At 44.3% G+C, this 19,160-nt stretch overlaps 2 protein-coding genes and 1 long non-coding RNA gene across 26 annotated transcripts in view; 1 reads left to right on the top strand and 2 right to left on the bottom strand.

The window, feature by feature from the left end:
* The window catches only part of ADAT1 (adenosine deaminase tRNA specific 1), a 45,011-nt gene extending 44,164 nt beyond the window's left edge, over positions 1-847 (bottom strand). For 19 of the 22 annotated variants that reach the window (XR_005360093.1, XR_005360092.1, XM_038538267.1 and 16 more), the window contains exons 1-2: positions 716-847; positions 144-253 (exon numbers count right to left, since the gene is read on the bottom strand). The gene's annotated coding sequence lies outside the window, so the exon portion shown is untranslated. Of the gene's footprint in view, positions 1-143; positions 254-451; positions 613-715 lie in introns of those variants that run through there. The other 3 variants (XM_038538268.1, XM_038538266.1, XM_038538279.1) reach the window with 1 other exon arrangement.
* Positions 848-861: 14 nt separating this feature from the next.
* Positions 862-6,720, top strand: LOC119871946. Of its 2 annotated transcripts, none has more exons than XR_005360088.1 (4): positions 862-962; positions 3,216-4,045; positions 5,212-6,397; positions 6,490-6,720. It is a non-coding gene; the product is annotated as an uncharacterized LOC119871946 (long non-coding RNA). The 2 variants fall into 2 exon arrangements; XR_005360089.1 differs by lacking the exon at positions 862-962 and adding an exon at positions 1,916-2,092.
* Positions 3,744-19,148, bottom strand: KARS1 (lysyl-tRNA synthetase 1). 2 transcript variants are annotated; one of them, XM_038538262.1, is made up of 15 exons: positions 18,992-19,146; positions 16,112-16,291; positions 14,134-14,293; positions 13,019-13,184; positions 10,378-10,471; positions 9,636-9,822; positions 9,428-9,553; positions 8,396-8,515; positions 7,292-7,454; positions 7,024-7,197; positions 6,784-6,869; positions 6,184-6,269; positions 5,405-5,531; positions 4,554-4,697; positions 3,744-4,019 (listed from the first exon to the last, which is right to left on the bottom strand). In XM_038538262.1, the coding sequence occupies exons 2-15, from the start codon at positions 16,255-16,257 to the stop codon at positions 3,921-3,923; spliced, it is 1,878 nt and encodes a 625-aa protein (XP_038394190.1). In that variant the 5' UTR covers positions 16,258-16,291; positions 18,992-19,146; the 3' UTR covers positions 3,744-3,920. The 2 variants fall into 2 exon arrangements, with proteins under 2 accessions (XP_038394190.1, XP_038394191.1); XM_038538263.1 differs by lacking the exon at positions 16,112-16,291 and having other exon boundaries at positions 18,992-19,148.
* Between the last annotated feature and the right edge of the window lie 12 nt (positions 19,149-19,160).

The raw sequence follows: 19,160 nt of genomic DNA, 5'->3' as shown, positions 1-19,160 counted from the left end.
TCACCTTATCTTTTGGGCCAAAGAAAGGCATATGGGAGATCCTAGAATCCGGTCTCTGGAAGGGATTTTCCCCCCTCACTCTGGGGTTGGGGGGACACGGGCATCACAAGGCACCCACGTGAAATTAAACCAGAGGCACATACCGCGAACCGTAGCAGCCAGGCCAGAAGTCACACAGACGCCCTAAGACGATGCGGCCTGAACGGTTCCATCACCTCATTCACGTAGTCGTCTGGGGGAGCGTGCACAGCAGCTGAAATGAATCAATGTTTTGCAAATCCAAATCCAACTCCTCTTAGATCTTGAGTAACTTCCTATGAAACAGCTTAAACGGGTATTTGCCCACAAGACGGCCTGTTTCAACGCTCGCCTGAAGCGTTACAACGCACTTTCTTTTCAAGGGAAAGTTACGGCAGGTCGGCTGCCAGGGGAGACCAGGCCTTCGCCTTACCCCCCGCTCCTTCATATCCTGGGTCGCAGCCCCTTCTCGCCCCCACCGGAGCCGGGGTGGGGCCCACTCGGCCAGTCCCCGAGAGGCTCCGGGTCCACGACGCAGCGACGACCCGCGCGCCTGCCTCCTCGCCGCACGCCTCGCGCCCGCCCGCACCGGCCACCGGCACTTCCGGGAAACGCGCGCGCGCCGCGGGAGGCACGGTCCTCACCACCGCTTCACACACAAAATGGGCTCAGGAAGTCAGGAACGAGGGCAACTCACCCGCACCCAAGGGCAACCCCTGCACAACTGGGCGCCCTCGGGCCCACCACACCACCGCGTCCCTCCCGCCTCCGAGGTGCGCGCCCCTCGTGGGAGCGCAGGAACGTAGCGGACGTTACGTCACGAAGAGGCTGCTCTTTCAGGCCCCGCCCCCAAGGGCGCGCAGTGCACCCTGGCCCTTGTAGTCCTTCTGGGTGGGAGCCGGGGCCCGTGGAGCTGTTCAGGAGTCCCGCGTGTTGGAGCGCAGGTACCGGCGAAATGGCCCAAAGGAAGCCGGTAAAATGGTTCAAATAGTAGAACGATGTATTTTGGAACGCTAGGCTGAATTTCTGTCTAAAACATTGCTGTCCCACACATATAATTTGAGCCAGATAATGTAAAATTTTCTAGTAGCTACATTTTAAAAAGAGATATTAATTCATAATTAACCGTATTCATGTATTTAGCCCAGTATGTCCAAAGTAGTATCATTTCAGCGTGTAATCAATATCTTAAAAAATAGATATTTACATTGTTTTTTCATACTTGAGTTTTTCATACATACTTTTTCATACTTACGTTTAAGAAATCGAGTATTTTACACTTACATTTCATGTTTTTTTTATTTTTATTTTTTTAGGATTTTATTTATTCATGAGAGACACAGAAAGAGGGAGGCAGAGACACAGGCAGAGGGAGCAGCAGGCTCCACGCAGGGAGCCCGATGTGGGACTCAATCCCGGATCCTGGGATCACACCCTGATGCCTTCCTTACATTTCAATACAGACCAGCCACATTTCAAACGCTCAATAGCCACACGTGGCTAGTGGCAGCTGTGTTGGATGGCACCAGTCTAAAACCTTCAGGTTGCCAGGAATAGGTAGTATAGCTTGTCTGGATAATTCAGGAGCCTGTACCATCCAGCAATTATACCTCAGTTCTGAAAGATGGGAGAATTCACTTTTCTTCCTGGTACTCCTTAGGGGAGCCAGGAGTGCAACTTACTTGACCCCATCCTTCTCTCTGGTTCAGAATAAAAGGGCCACAGGCCTCCTCCAAGGCTAAGCACCCTAGCTCCTCATGCCTCTCTAACGTTTTAAATCTGCACCTGCCTCCCTCTTCTGCCCCCTTTTTTTTTTTTTAAAGATTTTATTTATTTATTCATGAGAGACAGAGAGAGAGAGAGAGGCAAAGACACAGGCAGAGGGAGAAGCAGGCTCCACGCAGGGACCCCGATGTGGGACTCAATCCCAGAACTCCGGGATCACTCCCTGAGCCAAAGCCAGTCACTCAACCACTAAGCCATCCGGATGTCCTCCTCTTCTGCCTTTAAAAAAGCCCTGATCATCACTCTCAGGGATCAGTACCAGCATCAGTCTAGTTGTATAAACTGAAAAGTAAGTCACTCTTCTTGTCATTTTCTTTCCAGTAACCCTGACAATATATTATACTGCTGAGTCCTGTTGATCTTACTTCCTGTGTCTTGAATCCATCCACTTCTGTCCATTTCCATGGCAATAGCCCATTCTGTCTCCCTCTTGGATTGTTATGCTAACCTCTAGATTTGTACCTTTCTTTGCCCAACTCCAATACTTTTTCACAGAGCAGCCAGATTGAGGTTTTCAAAACAGAAATGTGATGTCACTGCCCTACTTAAAGACTTTAGTGTTTCAGCACTCTCAAAATACAAAATCCCAGAGTAGGGCTCAGAGAATACACAAAATCCCATAATAGGGTTCCTACCCCTGTATGGCCAGCCTCCTTCTGCTTCATCTGGTAGCATATATTTTCCATCTAGTGTCATTCGCCTTTCCTGTGCTTTCCCTATCTCTGGGCCTTTGTGCTTGCTACTACACCATGGAAAACCCTCTCCTTCTTTGACTACTTAATGCTCTACCTTCCTTCAAATCTCAGATTCTAATGTCCTTTGGTAAACCTTAACTAGGTCTGTTAGTTTCTCAATACCCCATGGAACCCTCCTTCAAAGCATTTATTAGAACTTCCATTTTACAGTTAAAAAAATGACTTATTGTATGTCTGTTTTCCTTAGAAGTCTGGAAGTTTGAGGATGCTCGGGACTGTGCCTGTTTACCCCTGTATAGCAGTTAGCAAATTGTGAGCCTTCAACTGTTTCAAGAGGCAGTGGACTTATAAGCCTGTTCCTTCTAAGCATTCTTTCTGCCAAATCCCACAAGTTGTCTGTTGCTTCAGTTCATCTGTCTCCAGACTCGAGGCCAGCTAGCTTTTGCCCCCAGATTACTACTAAACATTTTTTTTTTTTTAAGATGTACTTATTTGAGGGAGAGAGCGAGTGAGCGAGCAAGCTCAAGTGGGAGGGGCAGAAGGAAGGAGAATCTCCAGCAGACTCCCAGCTAAGTGCGGAGCCCAACTTGGGGTTCATCCCACAACCCTGAGCCAAAACCAAGAGTCAGACGCTCAACTGACTGCACCACCCAGGTACCCCTAAACAGCTCCTTAAAGGTCACTTGTGACCTTATTGATTCTTGTTGCCTTTTACAGTGGTGGTGCTGCCTGAAGTCCCGTACTGTATCTCGAACCTGTACCCTTTCCTTTGGGGAAGTGGTTTTCATTTTAACACCATCTTGCCAAAGGATGTAGCATCTGGAAGGGTTTCTTCTGAAATACTTCCTGGTTATCTCCCACTGCTGCCAAGTGCTCTTGGAACCTGTGCTGAAACACCAGCGAGGGGTGGAGATGCTCAACACTCTCTGAAGTTAATTCCCAGTGAGGAGATTCTGCGCGCCCACATCATTTTAACGGCTACAGAAATGACAACTTGCTGGGACACTTGCAGGTTTTGCTGAGATGCAAAAGACAAGTCCTTCCTGGTAGGACTCCTCCCTGGTTTCCCCCAGCTGCTTCATGTGTTCACGGCTGTCCCCAATCCATTAGCACAATGCCTGGTACAGGGCAGACATTAATATGAATTTGTTGAATGAATAAAGTGGTATAATCCTAAACATTCACTAGACCAGCTGTCTTGAGTAAAAGCTGACATTGCACAGTAAACACAGTCATGAGACGAGAGTAGAGACAAATGGTTTATTTGGGAACAAGAAGTAAAAAGGAATTTTTAATTCCTCTTCTCTATTCTCGTAGCTGAACTGAACTGTGATCGTCAAACACACGAGAACTCCCCTGCAGTCCTTGAACTTGTGCAAGATGCAGAGAGGCCTGAGTTACAGGACTTGCAGTGATCCTTTTCTAGACAGAAGTGCCAGCTGTCGTGCTCTGTAATGTTTCAGGGGTAGCTCCACTGTCTTTCTTGTCTTCAGGTTTCATGGCAGGAAACAGAAGTACTTCCTGCAAGAGAGAAAACACACTTTGAGGTGAGAAGCATGCTCTTTTTCATAGCTATTCACTCATTCTTTTTGCTTTTGGTTATTGTTGCCACTCAAATCCAGAGATCTAGGTTTCTATTTCAACTCAGTCCCTTCCAATTATAGAGGATGGAAAAGAATGAGTGAGAACAGAGATTCTCTTAGTGTCTGTCTTAGTGTTTTCCCTATCTATAACAATGGGAGTAACAACAGTTTCTACATCTCATAGGGCTGACTTAAGTAAGGAAATAACACATAGAGATAACACATGGAGAGGACTTAGTGTGTTCCTCAGATCATCAAGAAATGCAAAAAATGAGTATTCTTTCTGCCTCAGGTAGAAAACCCCCAAATCCCATCAGATCAGATGCCCTGACTGTCCTGTGGAGTCGTGTGTTGCTCTCTGCCTGGTCCTCCTTTCATCCCAAAGCCCCTTCTTCCTTCTCCCGGCCTGCCATCTCCTGCCTCCAAGAATGGAGCTCTCCAGGGCAGTGTGTGCCAGAGGGCCACCACGTACCTTGATGTTATTGGAGTCTGTGAGAAACATGGTGACACGGTCGATGCCCATGCCCCAGCCAGCGGTGGGGGGTAGGCCGTATTCCAGAGCAGTGCAGAAGTTCTCATCTATGAACATGGCCTCATCGTCGCCAGCAGCTTTGGCCTAAAGAGAACCAAATGGTGACACTAGTCCAGGCTGTGCTCTCAGTGTCTGAGTGAGCATGTCAGCACGTTCACAGGGATGACCATTCTGGGGATGCTATGGACATCCAGTACTTCTTGGGAATTGGTTTCCCAGTAACTTCAGGATGGAGCTATTTCTTTCAAATTCAAGGTCAGGGCTGGTGAGCCCCACTTGGGAACACATGCGAATTTCTCTGTGAAATGAAAAAACCTCCAGTGCCCCAGGCTCTAGAAGTCCAGTGAGACAGATTTTTTGGAGACTGAGGATTCCCAAGAGTCTTTTCCTCATTTCCTGAAACTACACATCCGTGGCAGTGCTGGTGCGGGCAGCTTTGTCTTCACTAATCTCCCTGCCTCTCACCCCCAAGCCACCTTAATAAATGTACCATTTAAGAAAAATGATGTTCTTGTTATGCAGATGTACTTTTAATGCAAGCATCACACTCCCCACACAGAAAAAAATCATGCTTAACTCCTCTATGTGGAAATTCTAGGGCCCAAACCAGCCAAGTTCTCCATCTGGAAAGGTGACTTCCTCCAGTGAAGCTCATGGCTTTAACCTTCATCTCTGCTGAAGTCACCAAGAGATGCAGACAATGACAAAGACCTGGGTTCAGGCTACACTGTCTAAGGAGTAGGTACATGAGGCAACACAATTCCTTTGCTTCCCACCCTACACTTCCTTACCTTAGCCTGTTCTTCAAATAGCTGCCGCTGCCGCACAGGGTCGTTGAGCTCGGTGTAGGCGTTGCAGATTTCCTTCTTCATGACAAACAGCTCAAAGCGCTCAGTCAGACCCTCTTTAGAGCGGTGCCTGGGGACAGGAGCCCAAAGGGGAGGGCTGAATATACAGGTTCACCATAACATCTGTTACAAATGCAAGAGTTCCTGAATTCTAGCTGACTCATATGTGTTGTACATGGAGACCTGAGGCCCGTGATGCATTCTGGCACCAAATCATTTGGTACGGTAGTGAGGAGGGTGAGAGCCACAGAAGCTTTGATCATCTTCACAGCACACCTGTGTGGGAAACGGTTGTACTGAACCATACCTCCTATACTCATGCTCTTCTGTGCCCCGTCACACTGACTCTGGGCTGCCCATATGACTTGCTTTGGCCAACTGGACCTCAGCAGAGGCTTGATATATGCTTGCACATTGGGGTTTGTTCTTTTGGACTCCTTCCTCCTCTTGGAACCTAGCTACTATGTAAGGAAGCCCAGGCTACACTGCCAGAGAGAGGCTACATGAGGAAGCTGTGGAGCACGAGAACCCCTGTGGAGAAGAAACAAGGTGCCTGAGTTCCTAGTTACAGCCACTTGAGTTACCTTAGCTACCTAGCTATCACTCTGTAGAGCAGAAAGACTACCCGATGAACCCACAAACTCTTGAGAGTTGTTTCATACCACTAAATTATAAAGTTGTTACACAGCAATAGGTAACTGAAATACCATGTTTTATCTTACCATTTAGCCAAAGGGCTCATTATCTGCGGGTGATCACAGATGAATGTAGGATTGATGCATGTCGTTTCCAGGAACTCCCCGACAAGCTTAAGGAGAAAGCAGAGCTGGAGATCCTTTCTGAATGGCATTTTGATTGTCCCAGTCTTGGAGGAGGACTCCACTCCTACCTACTACCTGATGCTATAGGGGTTTATCCTAAGCTTCTCTATGGCTGGTAAGCTTTAACTGAGGTTACATAACTACTTGGCACAGAGCTTAGTAGAATAGGAATTTAAAACTTGTTAATTCTCTTTTTTCTCTCATTAGGGCTTTCCTGAGAGGCTGCAGAAGTTGGTGCTCCACAGTGGAGTTCACCTTCATAGGGAACAAGGGTCTGATTACCACCGGAGAGGGCATGTACTTAAAGAGCATGGTCTGGGGACACCTGGGTGGCTTAGCGGTTGAGCGTCTGCCTTTGGCTCAGGGCGTGATCCTGGGATCTAGGATGGAGTCCTGCATCGGGCTCCCTGTGAGGAGCCTGCTTCTCCCTCTGTGCCTCTCATGAATAAATACATAAATCTTTAAGAAAAAAAAAAAAAAAAAAAAGGCATAGTCTGTCACCTTATCAAGAAGCCTGGCCGTGGTCCGAGGTGGAGGGCATTCAACAGCTCTTGCTAGACAGATGTCATCAAGAATTTTGCGAGTTTCTGTAATGTACAAGTTAGAACAGAAGACATTATACTATCACAGCAAGAAAATATAATTCCAAAAGAATACTGTGGGAAATTCTAGCCCTGACCTCAGCTAATTCAGGGTTGAAAAGGATGAAGGGCTGTTCTGTGGAGGAATGCATCACTTTACCTTCAGTTTCAAAGAGCTTAGTTTCTGGCAGCTTCACCCCCAAGGCCTTCTCAAGCTCTTCTACCATGCTGATTCTCCGGAAGGGTGGGGTGAAGTCAATCTCATAGGCTTCACCCTCTGGGCCATCTGGATGGTATGTGACCTTGTAACTGCCCGTAATGTGCTTCACCATCCCTGGGGAAGAAATCTGTCATTTAAAGAGGACCCAAAAGCAGCACACCAGTCCTTCAGACATATGTGAAAGACCAAGGAAAACAGAAGATATTACCTGAAATCATCTTCTCTGTGATTTCCATGAGATCATGATAGTCTGCGTAGGCCATGTAGAACTCACAGGTGGTGAACTCAGGATTGTGAGTCAAATCAATTCCTTCATTCCGGAACTGGCGTCCAATTTCATAAACCCGGTCAATGCCACCAACCACCAGTATCTAATAACACACAGCCAAGTTCATGACAGCTAATTTTGATAGCTCTGGAAAGTTTGTCTACAAAAGCTAATTTGGTTTTCATAGCTCAGGCATGTTTTCAGATCTCCAACCAAATGTTGAATACCCTACTCCCTTTAGACCTTTGTAGTGGATAGTCCTCATTCATTCTGGTTGCCCAGGACCTCTGAATTCTCGTTTATTGGGATAGCACTTCATCTTGTGAGTATGAGCCTCCCCAAGAAAAAAGCCTCTTTTGGGGTTAGGATACAGGCATGTAACCCAAGCTCCCCACTAGTCAGACATGCCCACACAACTTTTGAAAGCCGTTGATAGAAGGCGTAACTATTGCAGAATTCCTTCTGGTGAAGGGAGCCAGAGACATCTAGCTTTTAAGAAGTTAACTGCAAAGATCCTAATGGCAATGACCTGTGCCTAGAGCCAGGGTTACGAGGCTGTTTTAGCTGTCCCTAGTGGAGAAGATCTGAGTTTTCCATGGGAACAGCCCAGATAGGCATGAAAATCATTCCTAATCTCATGGTCTCCAACCATGATTCTCTGATCCTCCTGGGAATTGTTAAGCTTCCTTATATATTTGAATACATCATTCTTGTGCTTAAACTAGTTATAACAGGTTCTGTTGTCTGCAATTAAGAACCATGAATGACATTCTTCAGTATTTACTCTGGTCACTTACAGATGTTTATTGCCAACTTCTAGACAGAGATCAACCTTTTCTATAAAAGACTAAAATCAGATCTAATCCAAGGAGGACTCTAAACATACAATGTAAGAGCCACAGGAGGACTCACGGGCCTGACAGATTAGAATACTCTCCTGGCTGTTTTTCTCTTTCTGTTCCTTATTTCTAACTGCAGCTCTTTAGCCAGTGCATTTTCAGACTTCTGCTTCTGTAAGGAACAGGGTATCCACTTACTGATTACCTTATGGTAGAGTTCTGGAGCAATCCTCATGTATAAATTCATGTCCAGCTCATTGTGGTAGGTGATGAAAGGCTTGGCCACAGCTCCCCCGGGGATGATGTTCATCATGGGAGTTTCAATCTAAATGACAGGGAGAAACATTTAGTCTTCAGATAAGAGGTTGTAAAACCAGAGGCCTTGGGGCTGGCTCAGGTTTTGTATGGATAAATGGTCTAAGCCTATTATAGCACCAAATGAAAGTTAAGTCTAACTGTCATGTGCAGGTGCTTGACAGAAAAGTATAGACGACCTGATTTTCCAGAAGCATCTCAATTTCTATTAATACCAAACACTATTAACATAGTGCCAATAAACTTTCACATTATAAATTAAAATTTCGATAAATACTGTAAATTGAACTTCTATTTTTTGACTTAGTTATTATAGACATGCAAAAGGCTTCAGAATACAGTAAGAGGAAAGAAAAAAAAGGCCCATCAGAATACACACAATGGGAATTTATGTTGAAAACAAAAAATCCTTCCAAAACATTTACACATGTACCTCATCTGCAACATGCTTAGGTATGTATATACATTTTCATACAAAATGGTGTGGAAGAAATACATATCAAACTTAAGTTCGGGGAAGGAAGTTGGAAAATATGAAAGGAGACTTTCAGTTTCTTTGAATTTGTTTTACAATAGCATGCATTTACCTTTCTTATACAATTATTATTATTTTTTTTTTAGTGCTACAAAAAAGCAAAATGAAAACAAAAAAAAAGGCAAAATGAGTTGCTCACACACACCGAATGGGGCACCATTAGTGTGCAGACAGCCCTACATTTTGTCCATTATCTCAGAATTCAGGTCTTGCCTTCTTAATCAGGGCACTGAAAAAATAAGATGGAACAAAAACACTGGCCAGAAAGGGACTTTTTGTTGGGCATGAATGATAAGGACACAGGGCATGGGAAAGGGAAAAGAAGTAGTGAGAGGTAGGCATAACAGGGCTACTAGCTCATCATGTTAGGTAGGGACTCTCCCTCACCTCTAGGAATCCCAACTCATCCAAGAAACTCCTTATGTATGTGATGATCTTAGAGCGGATAATAAATTTCTGCCTCACAAAGTCATTCAGGATCAAGTCCAAGTATCTCTGACGATACCGTGTTTCCTAAACCAAAAGCAATAGACAGAAATTACTGGTAAGTCTGATTCAATGCCATGATAACAGCAAGGATGCCATAAGAACTTACCTTGTCTTTGAGGCCAAAGTGGAGATGAGGTAACATATGCAAGCAAGGAGACAGCAGTGTGATCTCGTAGGGAATGATGCTCAGCTCACCCTTCTTGGTTTTCCCAGGATTTCCCTTAACTCCAATTATGTCTCCCCGACGTAGTTTGTTATTGATGTGAATAAATTCTTCTTCTGATTTATAATTCCTTAGTGAAAATAAAATGTATTTCAGTATACAATATTCCAAATTAAAACTGACCAGTTTTTTTTTTTTAAATCTGATCGATTGATTCATTTATTTATAGAGAGGGAAGGGAAGGGGGAGAGAGAGTTTTAAGTAGGCTCACGGTGAGCCCCACATGGGGTTCAATCTCATAACCCTGAGATCGGACCTGAGCTGAAATCAAGAGATGGAAGCTTAACTGACTGCAACCCAGGCACCTCCCACTGGTTTAGTTTTTAAAACTGACCTCTGGAATCCTTACCAAACTGCTGATGCCTATTTAGTGTGTGCCTGGGAAGAATCTCAGATTCTTCTATCAACTACTGAAGGGTTATATCCACCTGTAATGGCTGCACAACCTGAGAGCTGTTATTTTCTAGGTGACCAGATGGCTGTTTTATTCTTTTCAGCCCTACTCAACATAGCTTACATTTAACTTTAAATACCAACAGGAAAGGGAGACCACATGGGCCTTTGTCCCCAGTCATGTTGCTCTGGGCCAATCTGGAAAGGCCTGCAACAAGGCACTTCTACATACCTGGAATTGGCCATGACTTGCAACTTGACCCCTTCTCCTCGAAGGTCATAGAAGATGAGCTTTCCCCCAGAAGCTCTTTTGGCATGTATCCTACCTAGAAAAAGAACAAAAATACTGACCAATAGAACCAGAAGCCATTTCATGGTATCAGTGTTAGAATAAGTTCCTTCTGCATTGTTTATGTCTGGGTAGAATGTCCTATGAACACAGGCCAGAACAATTTGATTTAATCCCGAGAGTTAAGCCCAATCTTTTTCTTCATGACAATGATCCTCATTAAATCTGTTAAAGATGTGCAGGAAGACCCGGCTTTAAATACCCTAGAAGATGGCTGTGTTGGTGGCAGCATAGTTTTTGGATCTACCTCCATCCTCACGTAAAAACAGAAAACAGAACTAGACGGACAAGGCCAAAAAGCTACGGACGAAATATACAACAAAATTACATGGGAAGATATTCCTAGGAATCCCAATACAAGCAATGGGGGCAAACCAGGAAGAACCCTCAGGCCTCCATATGGGAAAAAGCTTTAGGGAGCAATGGGGTGTCTGAGGGGTCTGAGAACTGGAAATTTCCAAAAGAGCCATAGGTAGTCACTGGAAAATATGGCAGCTAATTGGAGGATGGCAGCTGAACCCAGAAGGGGATCTGTCCACTGCCAGTATAGGGAGCTGGGGCTGCACGAGGTCTAATGGGCTGAAGCCCTTCAAGGCAGCCCCAGAAACATGCTAAATGTAACAGCCAGGGCTTCCTTGTAGGACAAGGCCCACAAAACTGAAAAAAATCAGGAAAACATAGATGAAGGAAAGAGAAGGTCCAACGAAAGTGAGGAAGAGAAAGAGAACCTGGAAATCTCAGAAAGCAAGGTGCGGTAATTCTGAACACTGCAGAAAACTAAAGAAGAGGAAGCTCAGCAAAGCTGGAAAAGCTAAGCTAAGCTTCCATTTAACATTCAGGAAAACTAATTTCACATAAAAATAAACAAAATAAAAGTATTGAGGCCAAATACTAGTTATTAAATAAAAAAGCACTTGGGACAGACAAGCTCAGAATAAACAAACAATTCTATTTCACAATGAGCTGAAAGATATTAAGAAAATGACAGAAAACAAAAACCCCCGCAAATAAGAACCACTGAAAAACTAAGAAATGATAGGACACACATTAAAAAAAAAAAATCAGAAATAAAGTAAAAAGTCATTTCAGAAAGACTTAAACTAGAAGAAAATAAGAGTAAATACAATAATGCCTTAAGAAAAACCAAGCTGGGAAGAATAAAATTTAAATATTAAAGTACAAACGAAGAGAGAAAAAAGGGTTTGAGAAAAAGTGGAAAAATACTGAAAAGAAGGAAAGATCCAACATACAGATATAAGGAGTCCCCAAAGAAAACCAAAGCAAAAATAGAATTCTAAAAAATTTTATTTAAGAAAAACTTCCTGAAAGACTTGAAAATACCAATTAGAAGGGTACACTGTGTACTGAGAATACTGAGTCAGAATGACTAACACCAAGACACATTTTGGTAAAAGTACTAGGCTTGAACCTTTGGGCATTTAGATATTGGCAGAGGTTCTTTTTGGGTAGTTGGTAAATAAACTTTTCTCTCTCTCTCTCTCTTTTTTTTTAAAGATTTTATTATGTATTTATTCATGAGGGAGAGACAGACACACACACACACACAGACACACACACACACACAGACACACACACACACACACAGGTGGAGGGAGAAGCAGGCTCCATGTAGGTAGCCTGACATGGGACTCCATCCCGGGTCTCCAGGATCACACCCTGGGCTGAAGGCAGAAGTAAATCACTGAGCCACTTGGGCTGCCCTCTCTCTGTTTTTTTGAATGTTCTAAATTTTATATAATTAATAGTTCCATTATTTTTGGGGGAGGAGGCAAATAAAGGATTTTTTTTTTTGAAGATTTTATTTAGAGAGAGAGAACGACCCTGAGTAAGGGAAGGAGTAGAGGGAGAGAGACTCTCCAGCAGATTAAGTGCTGAGTGCAGAGCCTGACACAGGGCTTGATCCCAGGACCCTGAGATCATGACCTGATTCAAAAGTAAGAGTTGGATGCTTATCTGAGTCACCCAGGTGCCACAAGACACCCCAAAGACGTTTTTAGAGTAACCTCTATGCCCAAAGTGGGGCCTGAACCCACAACCCTGAGATCAAGAGTTGCATGCTCTATGGACTGAGCCAGGCACCCCAGACTTTTTTTTTTTTTCAATCAAGGAAAAGATCCCATGCAACTCCAAATAACTACAACTCCAAAATAACCGTGCTCTAGAAATATCATTCCTAGGCCACAGGTGGAAATTTTTAGGAGCATGGGGCCATGGCTCCCACTGGTAAGGGAAGTCTTCAAAAAGGACTATGAACTAGCAGCATCAGGTCAGGAGCTCCCCCTCAGAGAAGGCCCCTTCCTCTGCCACATCACCTTATCTAGGATGCAATCTCCTATCTTAGGGCTGCTCAACTTTCTGTGAATGGGTGTACTTGCACTGTCCCTCATGAAGTAGCCTCAGACACAGACTACTTGAAAACAAGACCACCACAGACCTTCCTTTGTGCTACTGGAGAAGCCTGTCTGCTGTGGGAGCTCAGCAAACTGCCAGGGAGTCCTCCTACCTGCAACTTTTAAGGTGATGTCAGTCAGGTGGTCCCCAGGCTGCAGGTGACCATACTCTTCGATGAAATGAGTGAGCGAGATGTCAACATGGAACTTGTGTGGGTATGGGTCTTCCCCATTGATTTTCAGTTGGTGGATTGCTTGGCTGCGTATCTTGAAGTATTGCTATTTAAAAAAAAAAAAAAAAGGCCTTTCAGAAGTTGACCCTGGTCAGACCAGCAGCCTATCTAGCAGAGTACTGTATTTTGCCCTAGAATGGCCCCAAAACATCGAGGTTTCCTTAACTGGGCCCTCCACAACTTTGAAATCTCAGGATTTGGTATCGAGTGAGATTTGCATGTAAACTATGCAGTGGCCAAATCCATAGGTGGAAACGAAGGCTGAATTCTGAAATGCAAGATTCAATGAAAAGAAAAGATTGGAATTCTGCCTAAAACGTTAAGTTTAATTTATACAGGTGGCCTTGGTTACCATTTTTGAGAATGCATCTACATGGTGAGTTATCTTTTTTCCTACTTTCCTACCCCTGGCTACACATAAGACTTTTCCCCAAGACAGGCCTCTGGGGCTTGGAGGATGTAAAAAAGGAATAGTCTAAGCACACTTTTTCTGATGCAACCACTCAACTCTGCTGTTGTAGCATGAAAGCATCCTTAAACATATGTAAGCAAATGGACATGGCTGTGCTCCAACACAATTTTATTTTCAAAATCAGGGAGGACGGATAAGACGAAAGGCAAGGAAAGATGAATCTGGCCTATGGAATGCAGTTTGCCAATCTCTGGTCCAAAGTAAACCCTAGCTAGCCAATCTTTAGGGAGACAACTTCTCTGGATTTGCTAAGGGCCAGCTAGTTTCAAGGAAGATTTATCAGTCACTTAGAAGTCCAGGATTCTCCCAAATGCCTGTTAAGAAAATGTTAATGCCTTGTGTCTTTAACAAGATGGAGTAGCAGCACCCCCCTCAGCTCCCCCTCACACATTTGCAGTGACCCAGGGCTCACTGCTTATTCCAGCTCCTATGTATCTTCTTAGTCGCTGGCCCCAAGGAATTGGCCTAAGTCTCATCAGACACTTTCCCATGCCCAGCCAGAGAGGTGGTCCGGGGAACTTACATTTGGGTCTAGACTCTCCTCCTCAGCACCCACATCATTATCAGTGGTGTGGTTGGTGGCAGCAGCAGTGGCCTGGCTTAGCTGTTTTTCACTGAGCTCCTTCTGCTTGGCTTCCTTCTCTGCAATTTTCTTCTCAGCTTTTAGGCGCCTCTTTAGCTCACTGTTGGGAAGATACAAACGTTCAATGTGAGAGTCCTCTACTATGTTCTGCCCCATAACCACTTATCAAAAATATGAACAGCCTTGGGGGGGTGGGGTGGGGATGCTCTTGCCTGGTTCCACCCCTGCTAGTCTCTTAGTCAACTTAGTCAGTATAGGTGACTGAGACAAAGGAAAAGTAAGCTTAAATTAAAGATGTGAAAGATCTTTCTCAGCCTCTGCTTTCCAGAGTGAGATCCCAAATAAAATCAAGATACCTTAGGGCAAAGAAAACCAAATCAGGCAACATCTCCAGCTGTGTCTGCCACCCTTCTCTATATCTCTCCAAGGAGTAGGTTAGTTTGGGTAGGGCAGGTAGGGGAGAGGTGGCTTTCCAGAGTTCAAGGAGACACATCACTGATAACCTCTCGCTCAGCACTGGTCAATGCATTGACAATGGCTCTCCATATTGGTCTCTCTCTATGGGAGCTTGACTTTGACAACAAATTGGGTAGAATAGTGTATAAACCAGCACAGAGTAGGGAATAATATAACATCTCTGGAGTCAGACTGCCTAGGACTAAATCCTGACATATCTGCTTAGTAATTATATGACCTTGGACAAGTGACTTCTCATCTGTAAAATGGAAATAACAGAAAACACTCTCCTCTCCAAATGTTGTGAGGACTGAGAAAATGTATGTAGAGATGACCCTGCCCTTAGCATTTAATAAACACACAAATGTGAGTTATTCTAAGTATCCTTCACTATTTTAAACACTTGATTCTCTATACCCAGGACAGAAATCTTTGATACATTTCTGGCCAAATCCTTCACTATCCACACACTGATCTGAAATCTTGCTATCTGAACCCAGAAACCAAACAGATTTGCATAGAGTATCCTCAGTATTCAAATAGAATTGATCACTCTTTCAAACTACCAATGCTAATTTAATAAAATATTATATCACAATGAACCATGGCAAATGATACCAAGTCATCCTCACACATTATCTGCCTTTGGGGCACATTCTTAATTCTCAGTATGAATTTAGAGTAACTCAATTAAAAAAGTAAATTGGTGATTTGAAATAATCATTTTTAAGTAAGAAGACTGATCGCAAGGGCTTCAAAGTAGGTGTCTCTGGATGTAATCTGTCTTGTAACAGTTGTGAAAACAATCATTCCAGAACATGTTAGGCCTACTGTGCTGTGATTCAGTCTGTAGGCATCAGAGCCTACTGGGTTCTTCCTAGTATTAACATAAAAAAACAGGGATCCCTGGGTGGCGCAGCGGTTTGGCGCCTGCCTTTGGCCCAGGGCGCGATCCTGGAGACCCGGGATCGAATCCCACGTCGGGCTCCTGGTGCATGGAGCCTGCTTCTCCCTCTGCCTGTGTCTCTGCCTCTCTTTCTCTCTGTGTGACTATCATAAATAAATAAAAAATTAAAAAAAAAATAAAAAAAAAATAAAAAAACAACTAGGTGTTGCTCTTTAAATCGACTTAATCCTAAGGAAAATCCAAAAAGGTCCTAGAGATAGAACAAAGACTAGAAACCAAATTAACCTCAGGAGAAACCAAGTACAGAAAGACAGGAAAGGGAAGATAATGTTTGTTCTCAGCACTGGTCTAATAAAGGATCCACAAATCATCTCAAGGATCTAGAGTGAGAAACTGAATTTATTAAAGAGAAAATGAGAAACAACTACTGGTTTTGGTAGTAGGGCTCTGTTTCCTTAGCAACAAGTCCAAACTTAGCCAGAGGCTTAACAGGTAAGGACATAGTAAGGGAAGGATTCTTGCTCCCAGAGCAACAACAAACGTAAGGGCACCAACCTTCTTTTATCAGAAAGTGGCTTGTCCTTGTGAAGCGCTGTGAAAGGAGCAAGTTGACACAGTCGCAGCTCCCTCTGCCCCCACCGTGCCCAGGAGGTTTGGCGCAGGGCCCCCCTAACAAGCCTTACGGCAGCTTGCGTCAACATGGCAGAACACCCCGGAACTAATGATCACCACCACCTAACAGGAAACAGAGATGTGGTGTCAGATGGGACGAGACAGTATATATACACCAACCAGCACTCCGACTCTTATGGGTGAGGGGTGGGGGCAGGCTGCACAATCTTTCAGGGTTCCTTCAAGAACCTCTTAACTGACAACAACCCTGTAACACTCACTGTGCTGCAACTCTGACAACGTTCTGTCCTCGCTATAATAAAAAAGTGGACATCTGGGTCAAAACTCAAAAGCAAGACGATCAATGATTTATAGGTAGAGATGATCACAACAATCTAGAAAATAGGGAGACTGGCCCCGAGGCAGTGTTTCTGAAGCCCCTGATATATGGCTTCTATCTTGGGGATGAAATACCTGGCCACCAAGATGGCAATGGGAAGCATATGAAATGTCACTGTCAATTGCAAACTCTAGATGAAGGGAAAAGCCAGCCACACAAGAGCACACCTGAGACAAAGATAAGCCTTATTTGAGCTCTAGGAACAAGGAGGAAAGAACTTCAGGAATGGTCCTGGACTACGTTAATTTGACCTTTCATTTGGGAATGAGTCATCTGGCAGGAAGCCCATCTGTTTTTAAACTTGGGAGAAAATAACTGGCATCCTATGGTGCTCATTACAGATGCAGGAAGTCCCAAGAACAATTAAGATACAGAAGGAAACATTAATCATTCAAAAATTATTTTACTTCCTGGTCACTAGAGGAATATAGATTAAGAGCAGATTCTTTTAGACAATGTGAGGAAGTAAGGTGCAGGCTGTGCAAAGAGCATGAGCTGTTGAGTTCTGGACTTGGTTTTAGATCTCTGCTCCAGAGCTAAATCAGCAACAGATTCACTTTCACTATGCATGCTTCAGCAATGCATTTAGTCATCTAGAGCCTAAATGGACATTAATACTTTCCTTGCAAGGAAAGGATACCTATGCCTATGTCTCTGCCTCTCTCTGGGTGTCTCTTGCGAATAAATAAAATCTTAAATAATATAAAATTCGATTACAGTTGACACCTGCACCTTACTTTGCAAGGTCCATTTAAATGCAGATTTTTTTTGGGGGGGGGGGATAAATACAGTATAGAACCGTAAATCCATTTTCTCTTGATTTTCTTAAACATTCTTTTCTTTAGCTTAATTGTAAGAATACAATATGTCTGAAACATACAAACCACATGTTAATTGACTATTTATGTTATTGATAAGGCTTCCAGTCAACAGTTGGCTATTAAATTAAGTCTATATGGGGGTTGATGTCCCTAACCCGAGTCGTTCAAAGGTCAACTATACTGATGTGACAGATCAAAGTCCAAACAATTTTCCCAAAGGCATAAGTCCAAGACCAGGTTCCAAACATTTAGATACTCTCAGAAGGACTGACATCAGATACAGTCCTCAGAAAGACAACATAGTGGGTACTATCAGACCATAAATTTAGATGTTTCCTTTCTCATTTTTCTAGAATATCTGAAGTATAAATCCAGAGACCCAAAGGAAAAAACAATTTGACTGGTTAAGTGTATATTCCATCACGGTTCAGCAAAAGAGCTGAGCCCCAATGTGCTAAGGCAGCCATTATTTGTAAAGAACGAACTTTTCTCCTATGTCTCTGGAATGGTACTAGTTATTAACCATCATTGGGAATGCTAAGAAAACAAAACATTGCCTGGATTCTGTGCTTCAATTGAAGAACCCTGATTGAGAGGGAATGTGTGTATACAGGTACACGTGTACACACACACACACACACACACAGACACACTCAGGAATACAGGACACAGCCGTTTAAATGGAAGCTAGGGATCCCTGGGTGGCTCAGGGGTTTAGCGCCTGCCTTTGGCCCAGAGCGTGATCCTGAAGTCCCGGCATGGAGCCTGCTTCTCCCTCCTCCTGTGTCTCTGCCTCTCTCTCTCTCTCTCTATCATAAATAAATAAATAAATAAATAAATAAATAAGTCTTAAAAAAATATAAAGGGAAGCTATTTTTTTTTTTTTTTTTTAAGATTGTATTTGGGACGCCTGGGTGGCTCAGCGGTTAGGCGCCTGCCTTTGGCTCAGGGCGTGATTCTGAGATCGGGGATCGAGTCCCGCATTCGGCTCCAGGAGGGGAGCCTGCTTCTCCCTCTGCCTGTTCAACCGCTGAGCCACCCAGGCGTTCCGGGAGGCTAATCTTGATATATTTCCCTTCACACTCCAAGGACCCTACCGCCAGACATCGGTCACTTACTTAATACTCAGAGATCCTTACAATAACCCATAATGACAGGTGCACAACACAGTTTTAGAAAGGATCTATTTAATACGTAAGATTCAGAATAGCCAAAGGTGAGGGTAAGGAAAATCTGAAGGTCTTTAGGAAAAGCGCAGGTATTTCGCATCTCACATTTCTCCAAATGGTAGCGAGGCGTGGCTCGATAATGAAAGAACTTTTTTTTCCCCTCAGAGAAGAAAAGGAGTAAATTTCGCTTTTCTCTAGTCAATTTTCATTCCTCCTAACTCCAGGAATAGACGACAAGACCCCGCCAGAGCCCGACCCCAGGGCAACCTGGGGGATGTAGTTTCGGGGAGTAGCGGCTACGTCCCGGCGTGGCCGTACCCACGAGAGCCGGTAGGAAGGCCTCAGGCATGGCCACCTCAGTCGGAGCCTCCAGGCGCTTCCTAGTCCGGACTGTCCGGCCGCAAAGACCTTAATGACTCGCGGCGACACTTACTTTTTGCTCAGTTTTGGCTCGCCGGCGTCCACTTTCACCTCAGCGCCCTGCACCGCAGCCATCTTTCCCGAGGGCCCGACCTGAAAGGGATGAGGGTCGCGCAGTAATTTCCAGGTCACGGCCGGAAGCCCCGCCTCTTCCGAGAGGAGGGGGCGGGCACTCTGCGCGC

This window comes from Canis lupus, chromosome 5, assembly GCF_011100685.1.
Source record: "Canis lupus familiaris isolate Mischka breed German Shepherd chromosome 5, alternate assembly UU_Cfam_GSD_1.0, whole genome shotgun sequence".
Taxonomy (NCBI): domain Eukaryota; kingdom Metazoa; phylum Chordata; class Mammalia; order Carnivora; family Canidae; genus Canis; species Canis lupus.
This window is presented reverse-complemented; position numbering and strand designations above follow the sequence as displayed.

What these genes read in the sequence shown, in the direction of transcription:
- KARS1 (XM_038538262.1), bottom strand. Translation starts at nt 16,257, where the DNA reads ATGTTGACGCAAGCTGCCGTAAGGCTTGTTAGGGGGGCCCTGCGCCAA. An exon ending in ATGAGTTGGGATTCCTAGAG is followed by an intron (nt 8,516 to 9,427) that starts GTGAGGGAGAGT and finishes CCTGTCATTTAG; the next exon opens with ATTGAAACTCCCATGATGAA. An exon ending in CAGACTCCAATAACATCAAG is followed by an intron (nt 4,020 to 4,553) that starts GTACGTGGTGGC and finishes TCTCTCTTGCAG; the next exon opens with GAAGTACTTCTGTTTCCTGC.